Source organism: Lonchura striata, chromosome 13 (genome assembly GCF_050655825.1).
Source record: "Lonchura striata isolate lonStrDom1 chromosome 13, ASM5065582v1, whole genome shotgun sequence".
Taxonomy (NCBI): domain Eukaryota; kingdom Metazoa; phylum Chordata; class Aves; order Passeriformes; family Estrildidae; genus Lonchura; species Lonchura striata.
Genome location: NC_140715.1, coordinates 17,415,963 through 17,432,695, shown reverse-complemented (window position 1 = coordinate 17,432,695; position 16,733 = coordinate 17,415,963). Strand labels below are relative to the sequence as shown.

General features: G+C 61.6%; 1 protein-coding gene across 8 annotated transcripts; it reads right to left on the bottom strand.

Annotated features, from left to right (window-relative positions):
* Positions 1–12: 12 nt before the first annotated feature.
* On the bottom strand, positions 13–16,686 carry PDLIM7 (PDZ and LIM domain 7). Of its 8 annotated transcripts, XM_085591512.1 has the most exons (25): positions 16,611–16,686; positions 15,287–15,393; positions 11,846–11,997; positions 11,517–11,547; positions 9,918–9,934; positions 9,179–9,333; positions 8,806–8,842; positions 8,184–8,222; positions 7,924–8,078; positions 7,544–7,580; positions 6,852–6,890; positions 6,579–6,733; positions 6,186–6,222; positions 5,722–5,760; positions 5,447–5,592; positions 5,090–5,126; positions 4,278–4,316; positions 3,998–4,155; positions 3,627–3,663; positions 2,655–2,713; positions 2,332–2,566; positions 2,074–2,254; positions 1,798–1,918; positions 1,211–1,326; positions 13–931 (listed from the first exon to the last, which is right to left on the bottom strand). In XM_085591512.1, the coding sequence occupies exons 2-25, from the start codon at positions 15,389–15,391 to the stop codon at positions 845–847; spliced, it is 2,214 nt and encodes a 737-aa protein (XP_085447638.1). In that variant the 5' UTR covers positions 15,392–15,393; positions 16,611–16,686; the 3' UTR covers positions 13–844. The 8 variants fall into 8 exon arrangements, with proteins under 8 accessions (XP_085447638.1, XP_085447637.1, XP_085447639.1 ...); XM_085591511.1 differs by lacking the exon at positions 7,544–7,580 and having other exon boundaries at positions 6,579–6,890; XM_085591513.1 differs by lacking the exons at positions 3,998–4,155; positions 5,090–5,126; positions 7,544–7,580 and having other exon boundaries at positions 6,579–6,890.
* Between the last annotated feature and the right edge of the window lie 47 nt (positions 16,687–16,733).

Genomic DNA, 16,733 nt, shown 5'->3' with positions numbered 1-16,733 from the left:
TGGAGACAGCCGGCACTTGCAGAGATGTGTTTATTAAAGGCACTAAAAGCACCGTGGCTACATCAGCGCAGCCCGACCGGAGGGTGTGGTTTGGGGGGAGGCATCGGTGGCCCCAGGATGGCAGTGGCAGAGAGCTCTTTGGTAGGAAGCTGTGCCCAAGCCTTGCGGGAGCAGCAGCCTGGCTGGGCTGGCCATCATTACACGCTGCCAGCCCACGGCTGGGCCATGCCAGGCTGGGGGTGTTGCCAGCCCCAGGGGCGCAGGGGGGCAGCAGGGTGGGAGGCATGAGGCTCAGACACCCCTGGAATGCAACTGGGGCAGGAAGCCACTGCAGTTTGAGGGTGGCTGGTGGGTTGTCATGGGCAGGGCCCCAGCAGGGGAGCAGGGCCGGGTCTCCAGCCCCAAGCACACAGCAGGGAAGGTTGGGGAGAGTGAGACAAGAGCTGGTCCTCACCCACTCAGGGATGTGTAAGGAGTATCCCTGCCCCAGCACTGAGCTGCCAGGCAGCAAGGGAGCAGGCCAGCCGTGGCAGACCCCCTCCAATTCCAGCCTCAGCATGGTTGTACCCACCATGCTGCGTGGCTCAGGGGCAGGAGATCCATGCAGCATCCCCTTTCCAGGGCTCCTAGGGCCAGTTGAGAAGCATGTAAGAAGCCACCCAGCTATAAAAGGCTCTGGACCCAGCACTGTATCTGGCTGAAGTCGAGCCAGGAGCTGCCAGGAAAGAGGCAGAAGCAAGGGAAAGGGCCAAGGGCCCAGTCTGTCTCCCTGGGGCCAGCAGGGCAGGGGAAGAGGAGCATGCAGGGCCAGGGGCATGTGTAGGCACAGCTGAATTCCCACCCCTCACACATGGGAGAAAGCATGGCTCTTGCACAGAGGCTTGTCCTTCTTGGAGTAGAACGTCTTCCCTTCCAGGTTGGTCTGGCAGATCTGGGGAGGAAAGTACAGGTGGTCAGGTCGGGGGGCTGAGTCAGCCTCTGGTCCCCCACAGCCCAGCACTGGTGTCACACAGGGACCTCCACATGGCCCTGGGGCATTGAGAGGGAACAGAAGGCTCAGAGCAGAGCCCCAGGCGTCCAGAACGGAGGCAAGTGGGACAAATCTTGTGGCAGCAGGTTCCCTGTGCTGCTGGTGTACCCCATGCAGAGCAGGACTGTCGGGGAGAGGCACAGGCCCTGCAACAGTCGGGGAGGGAGGCACACTGCTCACCGCACAGACAAAGCAAGTGTCATGCCAGCTGAACCCCAGCGCCTCCAGGAACCGGTCCCCAGCATCGATCTTGAAGTCACAGCCGCGGCACTTGGTGCCAAACATCTTCTCATAGTCTGTGAGGAAAGGCAGAGACAGGTCAGCACTTCCATGCACTACAGCCGCTCATGCCAGGGGAGCAGGGCTGCAGCTCAGCCAGGATCCCACAGGCACAGCCTGGGGACAACTCTGCCAGCCCCCATTCAGGTGAGAAAAAGCCTGGGACACCCGGGAAAGGTGCAGGGTGGCATAGCCAACACAGGGCTCCAGGGGGAGGAGGAGAACCTCATCTCCCAGGATGCAGCACTCGCTTTGATGTACATCCTCCCTCATCGCCATGGCAACATAGGAGCTATGGCACTACCCTGCAGCTAGGGAGAACCAGGTGGAGGGCTCAGGGCTGTGGGATTGGGGTCTCTGTGCTCCCCGCAGCCCAGGGGGAGCCCTGCAGAGCAGGGCAGCTCATACCCCCAGCCCTGTGTGCAGCTGCTGAGTCCCAATGCGCCCCAGGGCCACATGAGGTGACACATGGGGCCCCTGGGTCCTACCTCTCTCGCAGTAGGGCTGTCCCTCCTCCATGTAGAAGGCTCGGTTGCGGATGGGAGTTTTGCAGGCGTTGCAGGTGAAGCACTGCACGTGCCAGGTCATCTTCAGTGCGTGCATCACCTCCTGGAGGGGAGCCACTGTCAGCCAGGGGCAGGAGCACCAAGGGCAGGAAGGGACAAGGAATCCCCTGAGATGGACCAAGGCAGGAAGGGACAGAGCCAGGCACTCACAGCAGAGGACAAGGACAGGAGATGGAGGGCAGGCTGAGGGACACTCACCCCAGTGATCTTCTTCTTGCACTTGGCGCAGCTGGGTGCGTAGCGCGTGTCGTAGCACTTGGGGCAGAAGATGGAGCCTTTCTCCTCAAAGAAGCCGCCCTCATCCAGCACCTTCCTGCACTGGCAGCAGATGAACTCCTCGGGATGGTAATAATGTCCCAGCGCCACGAGGTACCGTCCCCTGTGGCAGGACAGAGCCAGGTCAGCCACGCCGGGGCCCAGGACGCTGGTGTGGCAGTGGTGGCAGCCAGGGCTCACCTGATGACCTTGTTGCACTTGTAGCAGAGGGGGGTGCGGCCGGGCCCCTCGGGGGCTTGCTGGGCTGCCTGCACGATGGAGCTGCGGTTCTGCATGGGGGTCGGCGTGGCCGGCTGGCTGTGCTTGCTCACCACCGTGCTCGTCTTGTCCGGGGCGTAGCGCTCGGCAAACGAGGGGTCCACAGCCCAGGGTGGGCGGCTGGTGGGGCTGGGGGTGGCACTGGGGGTCCTGGGGGCTGCACACACACACACACAAGTCTTAAGGAGAATGCTCCTGATCCCTCGGCAGCCCCTCCCCAAAAAGCCCAGAGATGTTTTGCTCACCCAGTCCTGGCTCAGTCTTCATCGTTGCTCCTGGGGACGGGTCCGGCACGGAGACCTGGCTACAGAGCAAGCAGTTAATCCAGCCTGCCCTGCTCGCCCCCACTGCCCAGGGGGTGCAGGCAGGGCTCCCCATCCCAACAAGCAGGAGGGAGCTGGCCAAGCCCCCATGCCCAGCAGTAACTGGTTTAGAGATGAAGTACTGAGCCAAGGTCCTTCAGTCCTGCCAAGACACAGCACCCTCAGGGTCTCTGGTACCCACCGTGGTGGTCTGGGGAGAGGCAGGAGGGAAGGTTCTGGGCTTCTCCAGACTGACCAGGGACCCCAGGGACCACACTTTGGCTGCCTACTAACATCTGATGATCACCCCCAGTCTCATTGGGGTGCAGGGGAACCTGGATGTGACCTGATGCAGGGATCCAGGATCCAGCTCAGCAGCTCTGAGAACAGCCAGGGCAAGCCAGGGCTAAGAGGCACAGCCCAATGCAAGAAGGGGGACAGAGAGAGGGACAGCCAGTGGCTCTGTGCTTCTCCAAGACAAATTCAAAAAGGAGATGGCAACAAACACAACTTTGATTTGTGTCAGAGCTAGCTGGACAGAGCTGGTACCCAAGGGTCATGGCACCAGGGCAGGAGGTGTCACAGAGATGTAAAGGCAAAAAGTGGGGTGCTTTCCACCCCCATGCCTGGCTGCACAGAACAAGGAACAACCCTGACAAGCTGGTGACATCCACAAGCTCAGCTGTCCCACAGCCCCACGTCAGGCTTGCAGGACAATTTGCCCCAGGTCCAGATACTGCCTAAACATCACAACAACCCAGTGAGATTTGGCCAGTGCCACCAGCCACTCCCAACCCGCCGTTTCTGGGACACCATGGCGCAGCTCAGCATTCCCAGCTGAGGGGCAGCAATGCCCAAGAGGTTCTGCCCAGGACGTGCAGCCCCCCAGCTCCTGCTGCCACACACTCCCCTTACCTGGGCTTCCTAACAAACACATCATCATGATCCTCCACTGAGCGCAGCAGGAGAGAAAGGAGGAAATAGTCAGTCCTCACAGAAAGAGGCCCGGGCACATCAAGAAGGGAAAAGGGAAAAGAGGAAAACCAATCTCTCCTCCCAGCAACCCCTGCCCCAAAACAAAGCCCTGCCTGGCCACAGGGCAGACCACAACCCCAGACCAATGTTACCATCACGAGACCACGCACAGCCCCAGGCAGCTCCCACAGACACAACCACCCCACAGGGATCACATGGGGCCAAATCCAACACTCCAGACTTTGCTGGACCCTGGCAGCACAGGGAGAGTGCAGCACCCCCAGGCAGTGCCAGGCCCTGTGGGAACTCACTGCTGCTGTCTGTGCCCGTCAGCTGGGCCAGTTTGCGGAAGGAGCGGGACTGCGAGGTCCCGGTGCGGGGCTGCCAGTCCTCAGCATCCTCCATCAGTCGCAGCTTCCCGGGGTTGCACCCGGGGGTGCTGGGGGGCTCCAGAGGCTGCGGGGGCTGTCTGTGAGTGACAGAGGGCAGGAGCTCAGCCAGCACAAAGCACACACCCTGCTCTGGAACAGGGAAGCACTCCAAAAGGTGCCCTGGTGCATGGCAACACCTCTGCCAAACCCTGGCACTCACCGCTGCTCCACCGTGCCCCAGCTGGACCCGTGGGAATCCCTGTGGCATCAGAAAAAATGGTGGCACAGCAGTCAGTGGCTGATCCATGGCTCAGCCCATGCTTTCCATACACACCCACGATCTCAGAGATACAAGAACTTCATGGAAATGCCGACAGCATTCACTCCTGAGCAGCCTTGCAGCCATTCCATGACCCCACATGATATTGTGCCCTAGGTACAGTGCCTGCCCTGTGACTCCAAAACTGCCCAGTGAAGTGTTGTGCCACCAGCCACCCCTACACATCGTGCTGCATGTTGACCTCCCCCGCTTGGTGCCAGCAGTGCCCAGCGAGTCTTGCCTGCACACCCATTTGGGGACAAACTTTCTGGCCAGGGTGTGTCCAGGCAGGAATATCCCAAGGTGAAGGTCAAAGCAGTGGTTGAGCACTAGCAGTGCCTGTTGTGGGGCGAGTACAGGGTGGGCTCTGCAGCTCCACCACCACCTCAGCTCTGGGAGAGGACAAAGAGGGAGAGAAGAATCCACAATAGGACAAAGAGTTTGACCAGAGTCATGAGAAGTAGCGATGCTGAGGGGAAATGAGCCAGCAGCACTCACCCAGCTCTGCCCCACCAGGGTCACAGGACAACATGCCCCAGGTGCAGGCACTACCCAGCACCTCCCAACATCCCATAGCCAGGTTTTCCCAGTGCCATCAGCCTCCTCCACTCATTGTATGCCCAAAGGGCTACAGCACAGCTCAGCATCGCCAGCTCAGAGCCAGCAGTGCCCAGACACCTGGGACATGCAGCCTCAGCACGTGCTCCCCTTACCTGGGCTTTTTAACAACCTCATCCTCGCCATCCTCCACTGAGTGCAGCAGGAGAGAAAGGGGGAGATGGCATCAGTCTGCAGTGACTGATGCCCAAGAAAAGCAGGAAAGGAACAGAGGAAAACCAACCTCCCCACCCACCACACCCTTGCCCTATCACACAGCCCTGCTTGGCCACGGGGCAGAGCATGGCCCCAGACCAGCCCCGGACAGATCTCACTGGCTCAGCTGCCTCAAGGGGTGACTCGGGGCCAAAATCAAACTCCTGATGCCACATCACCCCACTGCCTCTCCCAACCTCTGGTTACCCCGAAACAGTCCCGCATCCCCAGGCAGTGCCAGGCCCTGTGGAACTCACTGCCATCTGTGCCCGTCAGCTGGGCCAGTTTGCGGAAGGAGCGGGACTGGGAGGTCCCGGTGCGGGGCTGCCAGCCCTCAGCATCCTCCATCAGTCGCAGCTTCCCAGGATCACACCCGGGGGTGCTGGGGGGCTCCAGAGGCTGCCTGTGAGTGACAGAGGGCAGGAGCTCAGCCAGCACCAAGCACAGACCCTGCCCAACACTGCAGCACAGGGCAGTGCTGCCAAATGTGACCTGGCACACGGCAACACCTATGCCAGACCCTGGCACTCACCGCTGCTCCACTATGCCCCAGCCGGACCCATGGGAATCCCTGTGACATTGGGAAAAACAGCAGCACAACAGTCACTGTTGGACCATCCCTGCCATATGCACCCACAGCCCCACGGAGGCATGAGCCACGTGGAAATACGGACCACAGCTGCACGGGATGCAAAGCACCAAGACCAGTTGCTGCTCAGTACCTCCCAACCTCTCCAGCAAGGTGTTGTGATTGTCACCAGCCACCCTTACCCAGGTGAGTTCTTGGTGCAGGACTCTCCTGAGGTGACAGAGCAGTGGCTGAGTGCTGGCAGTGCCCATTGTGCAGCTCTGAAAACACCCCAAGTCTGGGAGGGAGGGAAGAACCCCCAGCAGCGCAAAGAGCACCCCCAGAGTGACTGCAAGCAGCAAGGGTGAAGTGGCTGTGGGGGTTGAGCCTGGCACGGGCACCTTGTGGGTCCCACTGCTGCCCCTTACCTGGGCTTTTTAATGGGCTCGTCCTCACCATCATCCACTGAGGACACCAGGAGAGAAAGGGGGAGATGGAGTCAGTCTGCGGCAGCTGAGGCCCAGGCACAGCAGGAAGGAAAGGGAAGGGAGAGGAAGGAAAAGTGCCCTCTCCTCCCACTGCCCCCCTTCCCCAACACACAGCCCTGCCTGGCCACGGGGCAGAGTGCAGCTCCAGCCCAGCGGCTCCACCACGAGCCCACACAACCCTCAGCAGCTCCTGCTGGTTCAGCTGCTGCAGAGGGCCCAAATGGGGCCAAAACCAATGTCCTGCAGTAACAACACACCACGGCCTTCACCAGCTGCCCCAGCAAAGCTGGGCACGCCTGGGCAGCCAGCCAGTGCCAGGCCCTGCTCACTCACTGCTGTTTGCGCCCACCAGCCGCGCCAGTTTGCGGAAGGAGCGGGACTGGGAGGTCCAGGTGTGGGGCTTTGAGTCCACAATGTCCTCTAACATCCGCAGCTTCACAGGGTCACACACTGTGTCACCGGGGGGCTCCAGAGGCTGCGGGGGCTGCCTGTGAGTGACAGAGGGCAGGAGCTCAGCACCAGGACTGGACCCTGCTCTGGAACAGGGAAGCACTCCAAAAGGTGCCCTGGCACATGCCAACACCTCTGCCAGAACCTGGCACTCACCGATGTTGCCCCGTGCCCCAGTTGGACCCGTGGGCATCCCTGTAGTATCAGAAAGAATGGTGGCACAACAGTCAGTGTTTGACCAGCACATCCCTCCCCATACGTATCCACAACCCCAGAGACGCATGAGCCTTGTGGAAATGTTGACAGCATTCAATCCTCATCAGCCTTGCAGCCATTCCCTGGCCCCATATGACATTGTGCCCCAGGTCTGGTCTAGTTCCCTACCCTGCAACTCCTGACACCCCCAGCAAGGTGCTGTCAGTGCCACCAGCCACCCCTGCCCACTGTGTCCAGCACACTGTGCTGCATCTTGGGCTCCCCAGCTTGGTGCCAGCAGTGCCAAGCAGGTCCTGCCTGCACACCCAGCAGGAGGACACCTCATCTGGGGACAGCCTGCCTGGCTGGTGGGTGTCTGGGCAGGACCCTCCTGAGGTGAGTCAGAGCAGTGGATGAGCACTGGCAGTGCCTGTTGTGGGGTGAGCCTGTGGCTCTGCCAACAGCCTGGTTCTAGGAAAAAGGAAAGTACAGAATAGAGGGTGGAGAATAAGGAGAGGAAAGAAGAAAGAGTAACAGGGCAAAGAGCTTCTCCTGAGTGACTGCAAGCAGTGAGAGAAAACAAGCCTTGTGGGCTGAGCCCAAGGTGGGTACCCTGTGGCTCCTGCTGCTGCCCTGGCACACGATCCCCTTACCTGGGCTTTTTAATAAATTCATCCTCACCATCCTCCACTGAGTGCAGCAGGAGAGAAAGGGGGAGATGGAGTCAGTCTGCAGCAACTATGGTCCAGGAAAAGCAGGAAGGGAAAGGAGGAAAACCAACCTCTCCACTCGCCTGGCCCCATTGCACAGCCCTGTCTGGCCACAGGGCAGAGTACAACCCCAGACCAGCGGCACCACCAGGAGCCCACACACAGCTCCCAGCAGTTCCTGCTGGCTCAGCTGCCTTCAGGGAGTTAATTGTAGCCAAAACCAACACTCCCGGGTGCTGCATCACCCCACTGCCTCTCCCAACCTCTGGTTACCCCAAAACAGTCCCATATCCCCAGGCAGTGGCAGGCCCTGTGGAACTCACTGCCATCTGTGCCCGTCAGCTGGGCCAGTTTGCGGAAGGAGAGGGACTGGGAGGTCCCGGTGCGGGGCTGCCAGTCCTCAGCATCCTCCAACATCCTCAGCTTCCCAGGATCACACCCGGGGGTGCTGGGGGGCTCCAGAGGCTGCGGGGGCTGCCTGTGAGTGACAGAGGGCAGGAACTTCAGCCAGCACCAAGCACAGACCCTGCTTCAGCACAGGGCAGTGCTGCCAAATGTGCCCTCACCAGACCCTGGCACTCACCACTGCTCCACTGTGCCCCAGCTGGACCCATGGGCATCCCTGTGATGTTGAAAACAATGGTAGCACAACACTCAGTATTTGACCACAGCACAGCCCATCCCTCACAAATGCACTCCAGAAGTAGAATTTGGAGACACTCAGCCAGCTCTGCCCTGCCATCCCACAGCCCCACGCCAGGCTCACAGCACACTGCCCAGTTGCTGCCTAGCACCTCCCAATGCCCCCAGCAAGGTGTTGTCAGTGCACCAGCCTTCTCCAGATCCCTTTTCCTCAAGAAGCAATGGCAGAACTTGGCCTCCCCAGCTTGGTGCCAGCAGTGCCCAGTAGGTCCTACCCAGCACAGGACATCTTGTCTGGCCAGTGGGTGCCCTGGCAGGACTCTCCGAGGTGATGGCCAGAGCAGTGGCTGAGCTCTGGCAGTGCCCACTGTGGGGTGAGTGCAGGGAGAGCTCTGCTGCTCCACCAACAGCTCGGCTCTTGGAGACAGAGAGAAAAAAGAGCAACAGAGCAAAGAGCTTCCCCTGAGTGACTGCAAGCAGCAAGAGAGAACCAGGCGTGAGGGCTGAGCCTGAGGTGGGCACCTTGTGGCTCCTGCTGCTGCTCCAGCACACACTCCCCTTACCTGGGCTTTTTAACAAGCTCGTCCTCACCATCCTCCACTGAGCACAGCAGGAGAGAAAGGGGGAGATGGAGTCAGTCTGTAGCAACTGAGGCCCAGAGACAGCGGAAAGGGAAAAGGAACAGGAAAGGGAAAAGGACCTCTCCTCCCACTGCCCCCCTGTCCCAACACACAGCCCTGCCTGGCCACGGGGCAGAGCACGGCCCCAGCCCAGTGACACCACCATGAGCCCACACAGCCCCAGGCAGCTCTGCCTGGCTTAACTGCCCCACAGAGCCAAAACCAACACTTCACGAGGCACCAAAGCCTTTATCCAGCTCCAGTTTCCCCAGCAAAGCTGGGCAGTCAGCCAGTGCCAGCCCCCGTGGGAACTCACTGGCGTCTGCGCCCACCAGGCGGGACAGTTTGCGGAAGGAACGGGACTGGGAGGTCCAGCTGTGGGGCTTTGAGTCGTCAATGTCCTCTAACATCCGCAGCTTCACAGGGTCACACACAGGGGTGCTGGGGGACTCCAGCAGCTGTGGGGGCTGCCTGTGAGTGACAGAGTCGTCTGTCAAATCTGACAGATCTCCTGGGGCTGTCCCCCTCCTTCCCCAGCACAGAATCACAGCACACCAGTACCAGAGATGTCACACCCCACTCCCCAGCTCCTCCCTCACAAAGGCTGGGCCTGTGAAGGACTGACTCTGGAATGACCACCACCATTCCTGGCAATTTGAAACTGGCCCCAGGGGCCAGAAAGAGAAAGGACAGAGCAAGAATAAGCCAAGGTCAAAAAACAGCATCAGGGAAGCTGCACCACAGCTGTCTATGGCAGCCACCTGGCCATGGGCACAGTGCCCAGCACAGCCCATCAGCCCTTGCCCAGCACAGACAGATCTTGGGGAACAGGGAATGGATCACACACAAGGACACTCCAGGGCCCCAGCAGCTAGCAGAGACAGGCAGCTGTCCCCTCTACAGTGGGGACAGCTTGGTGCCAGGAGTGACCCACCCACATGGGCAGAGCAGTGCCTGCTGCCCATCCCCAGGCTGGCCCTGCCCAGAAGGACAGGGCACTGGCAGGGAAGAGGCATGCAGGGAGGATAGAGAGAGCAGGTAAAAGGCTTACTGACTTGTCAAGGCTCAGCACCTGTAGGGAGAGGGAAAGAGAAAGGGAGGAGAGAAAGAAAGAAAAAGGAAGGTGAAATTAGACCTACAGCACCCAAGAAGTTCCCAGAGCTCACCTATGGCCTGCCTTAGTCCCCTGTCCCTGAGCCTCATACCCAGCTCACCCAGGGCTGAGAGCACACTGGGGCACAGGGGCAGATGCCAGCAGACCAGACTGTACTCCCTCAGCCCCCAGAACAGGCCTGGATGCCCAAGGCAGTCAGTGCCACATCCTGCCTCATTGCCCAGTTCCTGGGCACTACGGCAGCTCTGGCAGGAGGAGCAGGGACCAGAGCCGGGGAACAGAGTGGCAGGGCTGGAGGCCATCACTCTGCCCAGCCCCTTCCTGCAGCCAGGGGAACAGCAGGACTTCCCCAGGCAGGCACTGGCTGGTGGTCACAGCCAGCCACGGTTTCCCTGTCACTGCAGATGCCAGCCAGTGTCCTGCTACAGCCACCACATCAAGCCTGGCAGGAGTCCCCCGAGGCTGACACATCCCTGAGCAAGGGGCTGGCATGAGCGTGGCTGTGTGTCCCTGTGTGAGACAGTTCTGTTGTGCCACCTCAGCACCAGCCACCGGTTACCCGGCACGGGCACTGTCACCCACTCCCCCCCAGGGTGCCTGGCATGCAAGGCGCAGCAGGGCCGGGCAGCAGCTGCCCCCGATCCTCAGGGAGCAGGAGGGACAGCAACGTACCCGTTGTGCTGGGGGGTGCAGGCGGGCGCCAGGGGCGCGTACGTCACGGGTTTCGTCACCAGCCCGGGCCGTGGGTTCGGAGGTGAGCCGGCCCCGAAGGGCCGAGCTGTTTTGTTGAGGGCGGTGCTGGGAGCGAAGTTATATTTCAGGGGTTCAGAGCAGGGGAGTGAGTCCTGAGCGAGACAAAACACACAGACACGGGCTCACACGTCAAGCAGCATGCAAGGGGCAGCCCTGGGCCAGGCAGAGCAGCAGGCAGCCAGGTAGGAAAGCCGGGCAGCACGTGCACCTTGGAGACCAGGCTCTGCCAGGCTGGCACACACTCCACAGGGTACCTGGCCCAGCGACAGCAGGTCACAAACCCAGCCTGAGGGTCATTTGAAGATTAGTAAGTGCCCCGGACACTCGCTGCTGCCCGTGGCAGGGCGGTGCATGCACACACGCCGACTGCAACCGTCCCATGGCACAAAGCTGAACGCATGCAGGTGGCTTCTGCCCAGGAGCCACCAGTCACCAGCCCCAGCCCTGCCTCCCTGTGCCAGGGCACTCCCCAGCACTAGCAAACATGGTGCTGCACCTGCCCAGCCTCCTCCCCTGTGCTGGCCCCTCGGCATCCCTGCCCACACCCAGCACCAGCAGGGGCACAGACAATCTGGGCCCAGGCACCTACTGCGCAGATCCTGCTCCCTCTGATCCTCCATGGTGCCAGAGATCAGAGCTGCTCCTCCAGCTGGGCTTGCTAGACCTTCAAACACACCCCAGCCCCCTAAAAGCCCCAAGAGCAATGTCCACTTGTTTCACTACACTGAGATTCCCTTCCCCTGAGATGAGGCTGAGCTGCCACTGCGGCATCAGGAGCAACACGTACCTTCTGCGGCTTCCCCAGCTGGGTCTGGGCTCTGCAAGAGAGGAGACAGATGGGCAGGTACTGGAGTTGGTCCAGACACCACCGGCATGCTGGTGCCTCAGGGATGCAGCACCCAGCTGAGGGGACACATGGCCAGCTGGCACTGCCCTGTGGCTTGCAGTCAGGTCAAGGCTTATCCAGGCAAGCAGAGCCCTTGGACACAGCCAGGGACTTCCAGGCTCTAAGTAATGCTGGGAGATGGTGATACCAGGAGGCAGCACTGGGCAGAGGGCCCTGATTACACTCCAGTCATACCAGAACCCCACGTTTGAGGGACTCACAACTCCTACCTGCTCAAGGTGAGGCAGAGCCTGTCCCCACAGGCACGGATCCTGTTCTGGGCCTCGATGTGTGTCATGGCACTGGTGCTCTCCCCGTCGATGTACAGCACCCAGTCGCCCACTCCCACGCCGGCCTGGGCTGCCTTCCCACCCAGAGTCAGCTGCAGGACAGACAGAGTTAGGGAGAGCTGGAACAGCCAAGCAGTGACATGGGAGTAGAGGGACATCCTCGTGAGGGCAGGAGCCTTCCAAGGCTCAGGATGCCCAGCACAGGATATCACACAGACCTGACCCAGGGAAAGTGGGGACTCCCAGATAACTCCCCACTGCCCAGTGCATGAGCCCAGAGCAGCCTCTTCCCCTTGGCAGCAGCAGAAGGCAAAGCACTTCTCCAGGGCACTGCCCAGCCCTTGCCCTCTGGCATGCCTGGGGACCCTGCCAGCACCCCAGGGCCTCATTGCCATGAGGCCAAACACAGAGGCAGTGCTGCCTCAGCCTCAACAAGAAGCCCAGCCACGCTTTGGAGTCATCGCTATGGTCCCGGGGCAGGAAGAGAGCACAGTGAGTCAGGGCCACATCTCACTGCAAACCACAGGCATGTCCAGCCCTTCGCCTGGGGCGGGGAAGGACAGGGGAGGCACCCCTTGGGCACTCCCCCAGCCGCCCGCGCTCCGTTCCCACCAGGCACAGACATTACCTCATTCCCACAGAGGAGCAGGAGCCCTGCCGGGGCACGGAGACACCACCCCCACCCATGTTGCCCTGCTGGGGAGCACAGCCACAAGTTTCCCTTCCCGGCCACAGTGCCAGGGATGCGCCTTGCCCCTGCTGTGGCTCCGTGGCACGGCTGTAGAACCCCGTGCTGGCTGTACATCCCCTCCCCTCCCACCAGCGATGCACAGCCAGAGGCGAGCAGGGCCCAGGGCAGCGCACACAGCTCCCAGGCACTGACAGACAGACAGACAGACAGACGTGGGCAGGCTGCAGCCATTCCTGCTCCTCCAGCATGGAAGAACTCAAGGCGCTTGGACCCAGACCAAGTATTTCCTCAAGTCCTGTTCGACATGAACATAAAAGGAGCGAGCCAGATTCCCAGCACTGTCAGAGGGCTGAAAAATCCCTGCCACAGAGTCCTGGCCCCTCCTTGCAGAACCCGGCTCGCCCCAGAGCCACAAATCCCTTCTCTAGGCCAACACCAGCCTCCATGCAAGGCCAAACACCACATATGGGCTGGATGTGGCCCAGTTCCACCTGCATCCCACTGCTATTCCCAGCAGGACATGGGTACCCCCACAGTGCCCTCCCGTTTCTCCGCCCGGCACAGGAGGGTGCCCTCAGCAGCAGTGATGCCCCCAAGCTCCTGGCCATGCTCTGCAAGCCCCAGCTTGCTGCCCTGGAGAGCTGGGGAAGGCACAGGGCAGCTGCGTGGGTTTGGAGGCAGGAGCAGGAGCTGGGAGAGGTTTTCACACGACTGCCCAGGAAGGAGAGAGCATGCCAGGCTGCGTCATGAAGCCTCACCCAGCCTGGCCAGCACTTCCCGTCCCCCTCCATGCCAACGTGCAGGAAACCCCTTTGACAGGTGCCAGCTCAGCCAGGAGCCATGCCAGTGCCAGCCTTCCTATTTCCCTCCCAGACCCGCTAACCAGGGCTTCCTTCCTCCCCTCTCCACCCAGTCTTTTGTTCCCTGCACCTCCATCAACACATCCAGAGAGGTGCTCACCTACTGCCCTGTCCCCTCCAGGACAGAGCCTTCCTCAGCGCATCCCTCAGTGCCTTCCCACCACTAGCACTCAAGTGTCTCCTCTTTCCCAGCTGGCAGATGCCAGGAGGTGCCACACAGCATCCAGCTATCCAGACTGCAGTCCTTATCACAGCTCCTGCACAGGGACCATGGTTTACAGCCTGCCTAGCTAGGGTGTCAGCACCCTAGCAGGCCCCGTGTCAGCACCCTAGCAGGACCATGGTGGCACCTCTTTTGTGTGATCAGTGAGCTGAAACAGCTTCACTGCTCACCCAGGAGTGCCACAGTGATGGACACAGCTGAAAGTCAAGCCAATGGACAGCATTGTCCTGTGCTGCCCACCCTTGCAGACCTGCAGAGCAGGGCCCCACTGCAGCCCACAAAGCTAGGGCAGGATGCTTCCTTCCAGCCTCTGCAGCAGAGCCAGCTCATGGGAAGCAGTAGCCAAGGACAGCGGCATGCTCTGGACAGGAGCTCTGGGTCTGGGGGTGCCTCTGCAGTGCAGAGCAGCACAGGCTGACACTTTCCCATCAGAGCACACTGCCCTGCCATGCAGCCCAGCCTCACCAGAGAGCCCCCAAATCTGGCTGCATCCCCTGGGAATGTCCTTGCTGCTCCTGCCCTGCCCAGGACAGCAGCACTGCCCAAGCCTCACCGAGAACTGCTTCACGAGGCCCCTGCCCCAGGCTCTGGGAGGCTCCTCCATCCAACCAGACCCTTTGTTAAGAACTGGCTCGCAGCCAAGAGAAACATTTTTTAGAGAATAAACTCGCTGAATCTGTCTCTGCGTGCTCAGCAGAGATCAGCAGGCCCCAGGGCAGCGGCACAGGCGACTCCAGCCTCACACAGTGCCCTCAGGGCCCATGCTCCATGCTGGGATGCTGTGGAGATCTGTGCCCTCTGGGGGACGTGTGCAGTGCCCAGCTCGAGCCAGGGGCAGGTCCCCACGCAGCACTCGATGCCACAGGCAAAGCTGTCCTTTGAGAAGCCGCCTCCGTGCCAGCTGCCCAAGCGCCAGCGGCACAGGCGATGCACTCACATTCCAAGGCTTATAAGGCAATTGCGTGGCCAAAGCTGTGGCCAGCACCCGCCCAGGGCCGGGGACCTGCACACAGTCAGGGTCAGACCCGGGAACATTGCCACAGGAGAGGCTCAAACCAGCGGTCACAGGCACAACCAGCTGTGGCCAATGGCTCTCACTGGAGAAATGGGAGAATTTTGCGGAGGGAGTCACATCCATGCAGGTAGCAGTGCAGCTTCCTCCTCTCCCTGCCCATTTCAGGAATGACCACAGGCACAGAGCTGGGAGCTGTGCTGGGGAAATGAGGGTGCTGAAGGGCACTGGCTAAGTCCTGGGATGCCAAGCCCAGTGCTGGGGTGCAGACCAGGAAGCCAGTCCCACATCTCAGAGCGCAGATCCCCTCCTGCTGTGGTGGGAACACTCCGGAAGGGGCCTCCCCTGCCCCCCTCTGCAGAGGCTGTGCAGAATTTCACGTTTCTGCTGCAGCTCTCTGCCCGGAACACCCCCGTGCTGAGCTGCAGCTGATAAGGGACCAAGGAGGCTACGTGGAGCCAGGCAGGGCAGGATGCAGCATTCCCGGGGCCCCAGCTCATCTACATCCCCCGTAGGGCTCTGCCTCAGCCACTGCGGCCTCCCGCCCACAGAGGCAGGAGGAAGGATGGGTGTCACCAGCCTCGGTTTCTCTTACCCTGGAGATGGAGAGTGGCATGCTGAAATCCTTCCCTCCCTGCAGCCTGAAGCCCCAGGGTGCCGGCCCATTCAGCATCACCTTGTAGGACTCCATGTCGCCCATCTCTGCAAGGGAAGAGGGTGTGATTCCAGCGTTAGGGTATGTGGAAACAATGCAGGAAGAGCAGGCGAGGAGAAGGCTCAGTGCCTGGCAGGGTAGGACAGGAGGCAGGTCACGTTTCCAGCTGTAACTCCACCCTGATCATCCTACACTGTGGTTAGAGACGCACCCCAAATCCATCAGCATCTCCTCCAGCAACATCAGAGCTGAGGGGCCCAGGCTAACACTGACTAGTGCCAGGGAGCCAGGCACAGCCCTGCTGCCACCCACAGCGGAGTGTCTGTGGGCTCTGCTCTCTTCCCAAACCTGGGATGTGCTCTCCTTTGCAGCACCCCAGGAACTCCCGCTGCTGAGAGCCAAGGCTGTTCAGACCGCAGAGAATCAACAGCAGGTACAGAACGGTAGGAACCAGAAGCATTTTTGCCGGATGAATTAGCAGCAGCCGCAGCACAGGAGCTGCGTGATGCCACCCGAGGCGCCTGGCAGAGAAGAGGGGCTGGCGCTCCGGCAGCCGGCCGAGCAGATGCTCCCTGGGAGCGAGCCCATCTCCGGGGCTTCGGCAGGAGGGAATCCCGGCACTCCCCTGCCTGACAGCTGTCAGCCGGCCAAGGCTCCGGACAGATGGGCCAGCACCAGCCTCCCGTCACCTTTTACCTGGAAGAAGCCGCCAGACCCCTCCGAACGGCCCCAGGACCTTCCTGCCGAGGGCGGCCAGGGCCGGCGGCGGGGCTCCCCACGCCTCGCACGGGCCGGGGGCCAGCGTGCCCCCGCTCTCCCCGGGCCGGTGCGGTCTATATAAGGCGTGTAAGACGACACCAGCCCGCTCCCCGCTCGGGAGGGCCGGGGGAAGAGCTGCGTGTCAGGCATTCCCGGCGCCCGGGAGCCGCGCAAGCCCCAGCGAGGCGCCGGGACGGGGCGGGCGGAGACCCCACACCCCTCCCCGGCGGGACGGGGCCCGACTGCACGGGGGTCCCCGGCGTGCACAGGCTGGGCAGCCCTGCTTATTGCTGGGCGGTCCCACCCTTACCGCGGGGCGCCTCGGGACCCCTCCCCATCCCACACCGCCGCCCCCCTACAGGGGCTGGGGACGCCGGCTCTGCCCCACACGGGCCCGACCCTGACCACCCGCTTTCCCTTTAAGCCAAGCCCCAGCCCTCCACCCCTCACACTCCCATCCCCCCGGCAGAGGACGGAGCCGCACGGCCCGGCTCCCCGGACTCACCCGCGGCCAGCGGGGCCCGGCGAAGCGGGCGGGAGCGGAGCGGAGCGGGCGGACGCGGGACTCGAACCCGGGCACCGCCCCCGCCCGGCCCGGCCCCACTAATATAGGACCGGGGGGAGGCGG

Coding starts and splice junctions, on each gene's coding strand:
- PDLIM7 (XM_085591511.1), bottom strand. CDS start 15,391: ATGGGCGACATGGAGTCCTACAAGGTGATGCTGAATGGGCCGGCACCC. Junction 8,843..9,178: donor CCTGGTGGGCGCAGACGCCA/GTGAGTTCCCAC, acceptor TGCTGTGCTCAG/TGGAGGATGGTGAGGACGAG. Junction 6,223..6,578: donor GCTGGTGGGCGCAAACAGCA/GTGAGTGAGCAG, acceptor TGGTGTCCTCAG/TGGATGATGGTGAGGACGAG.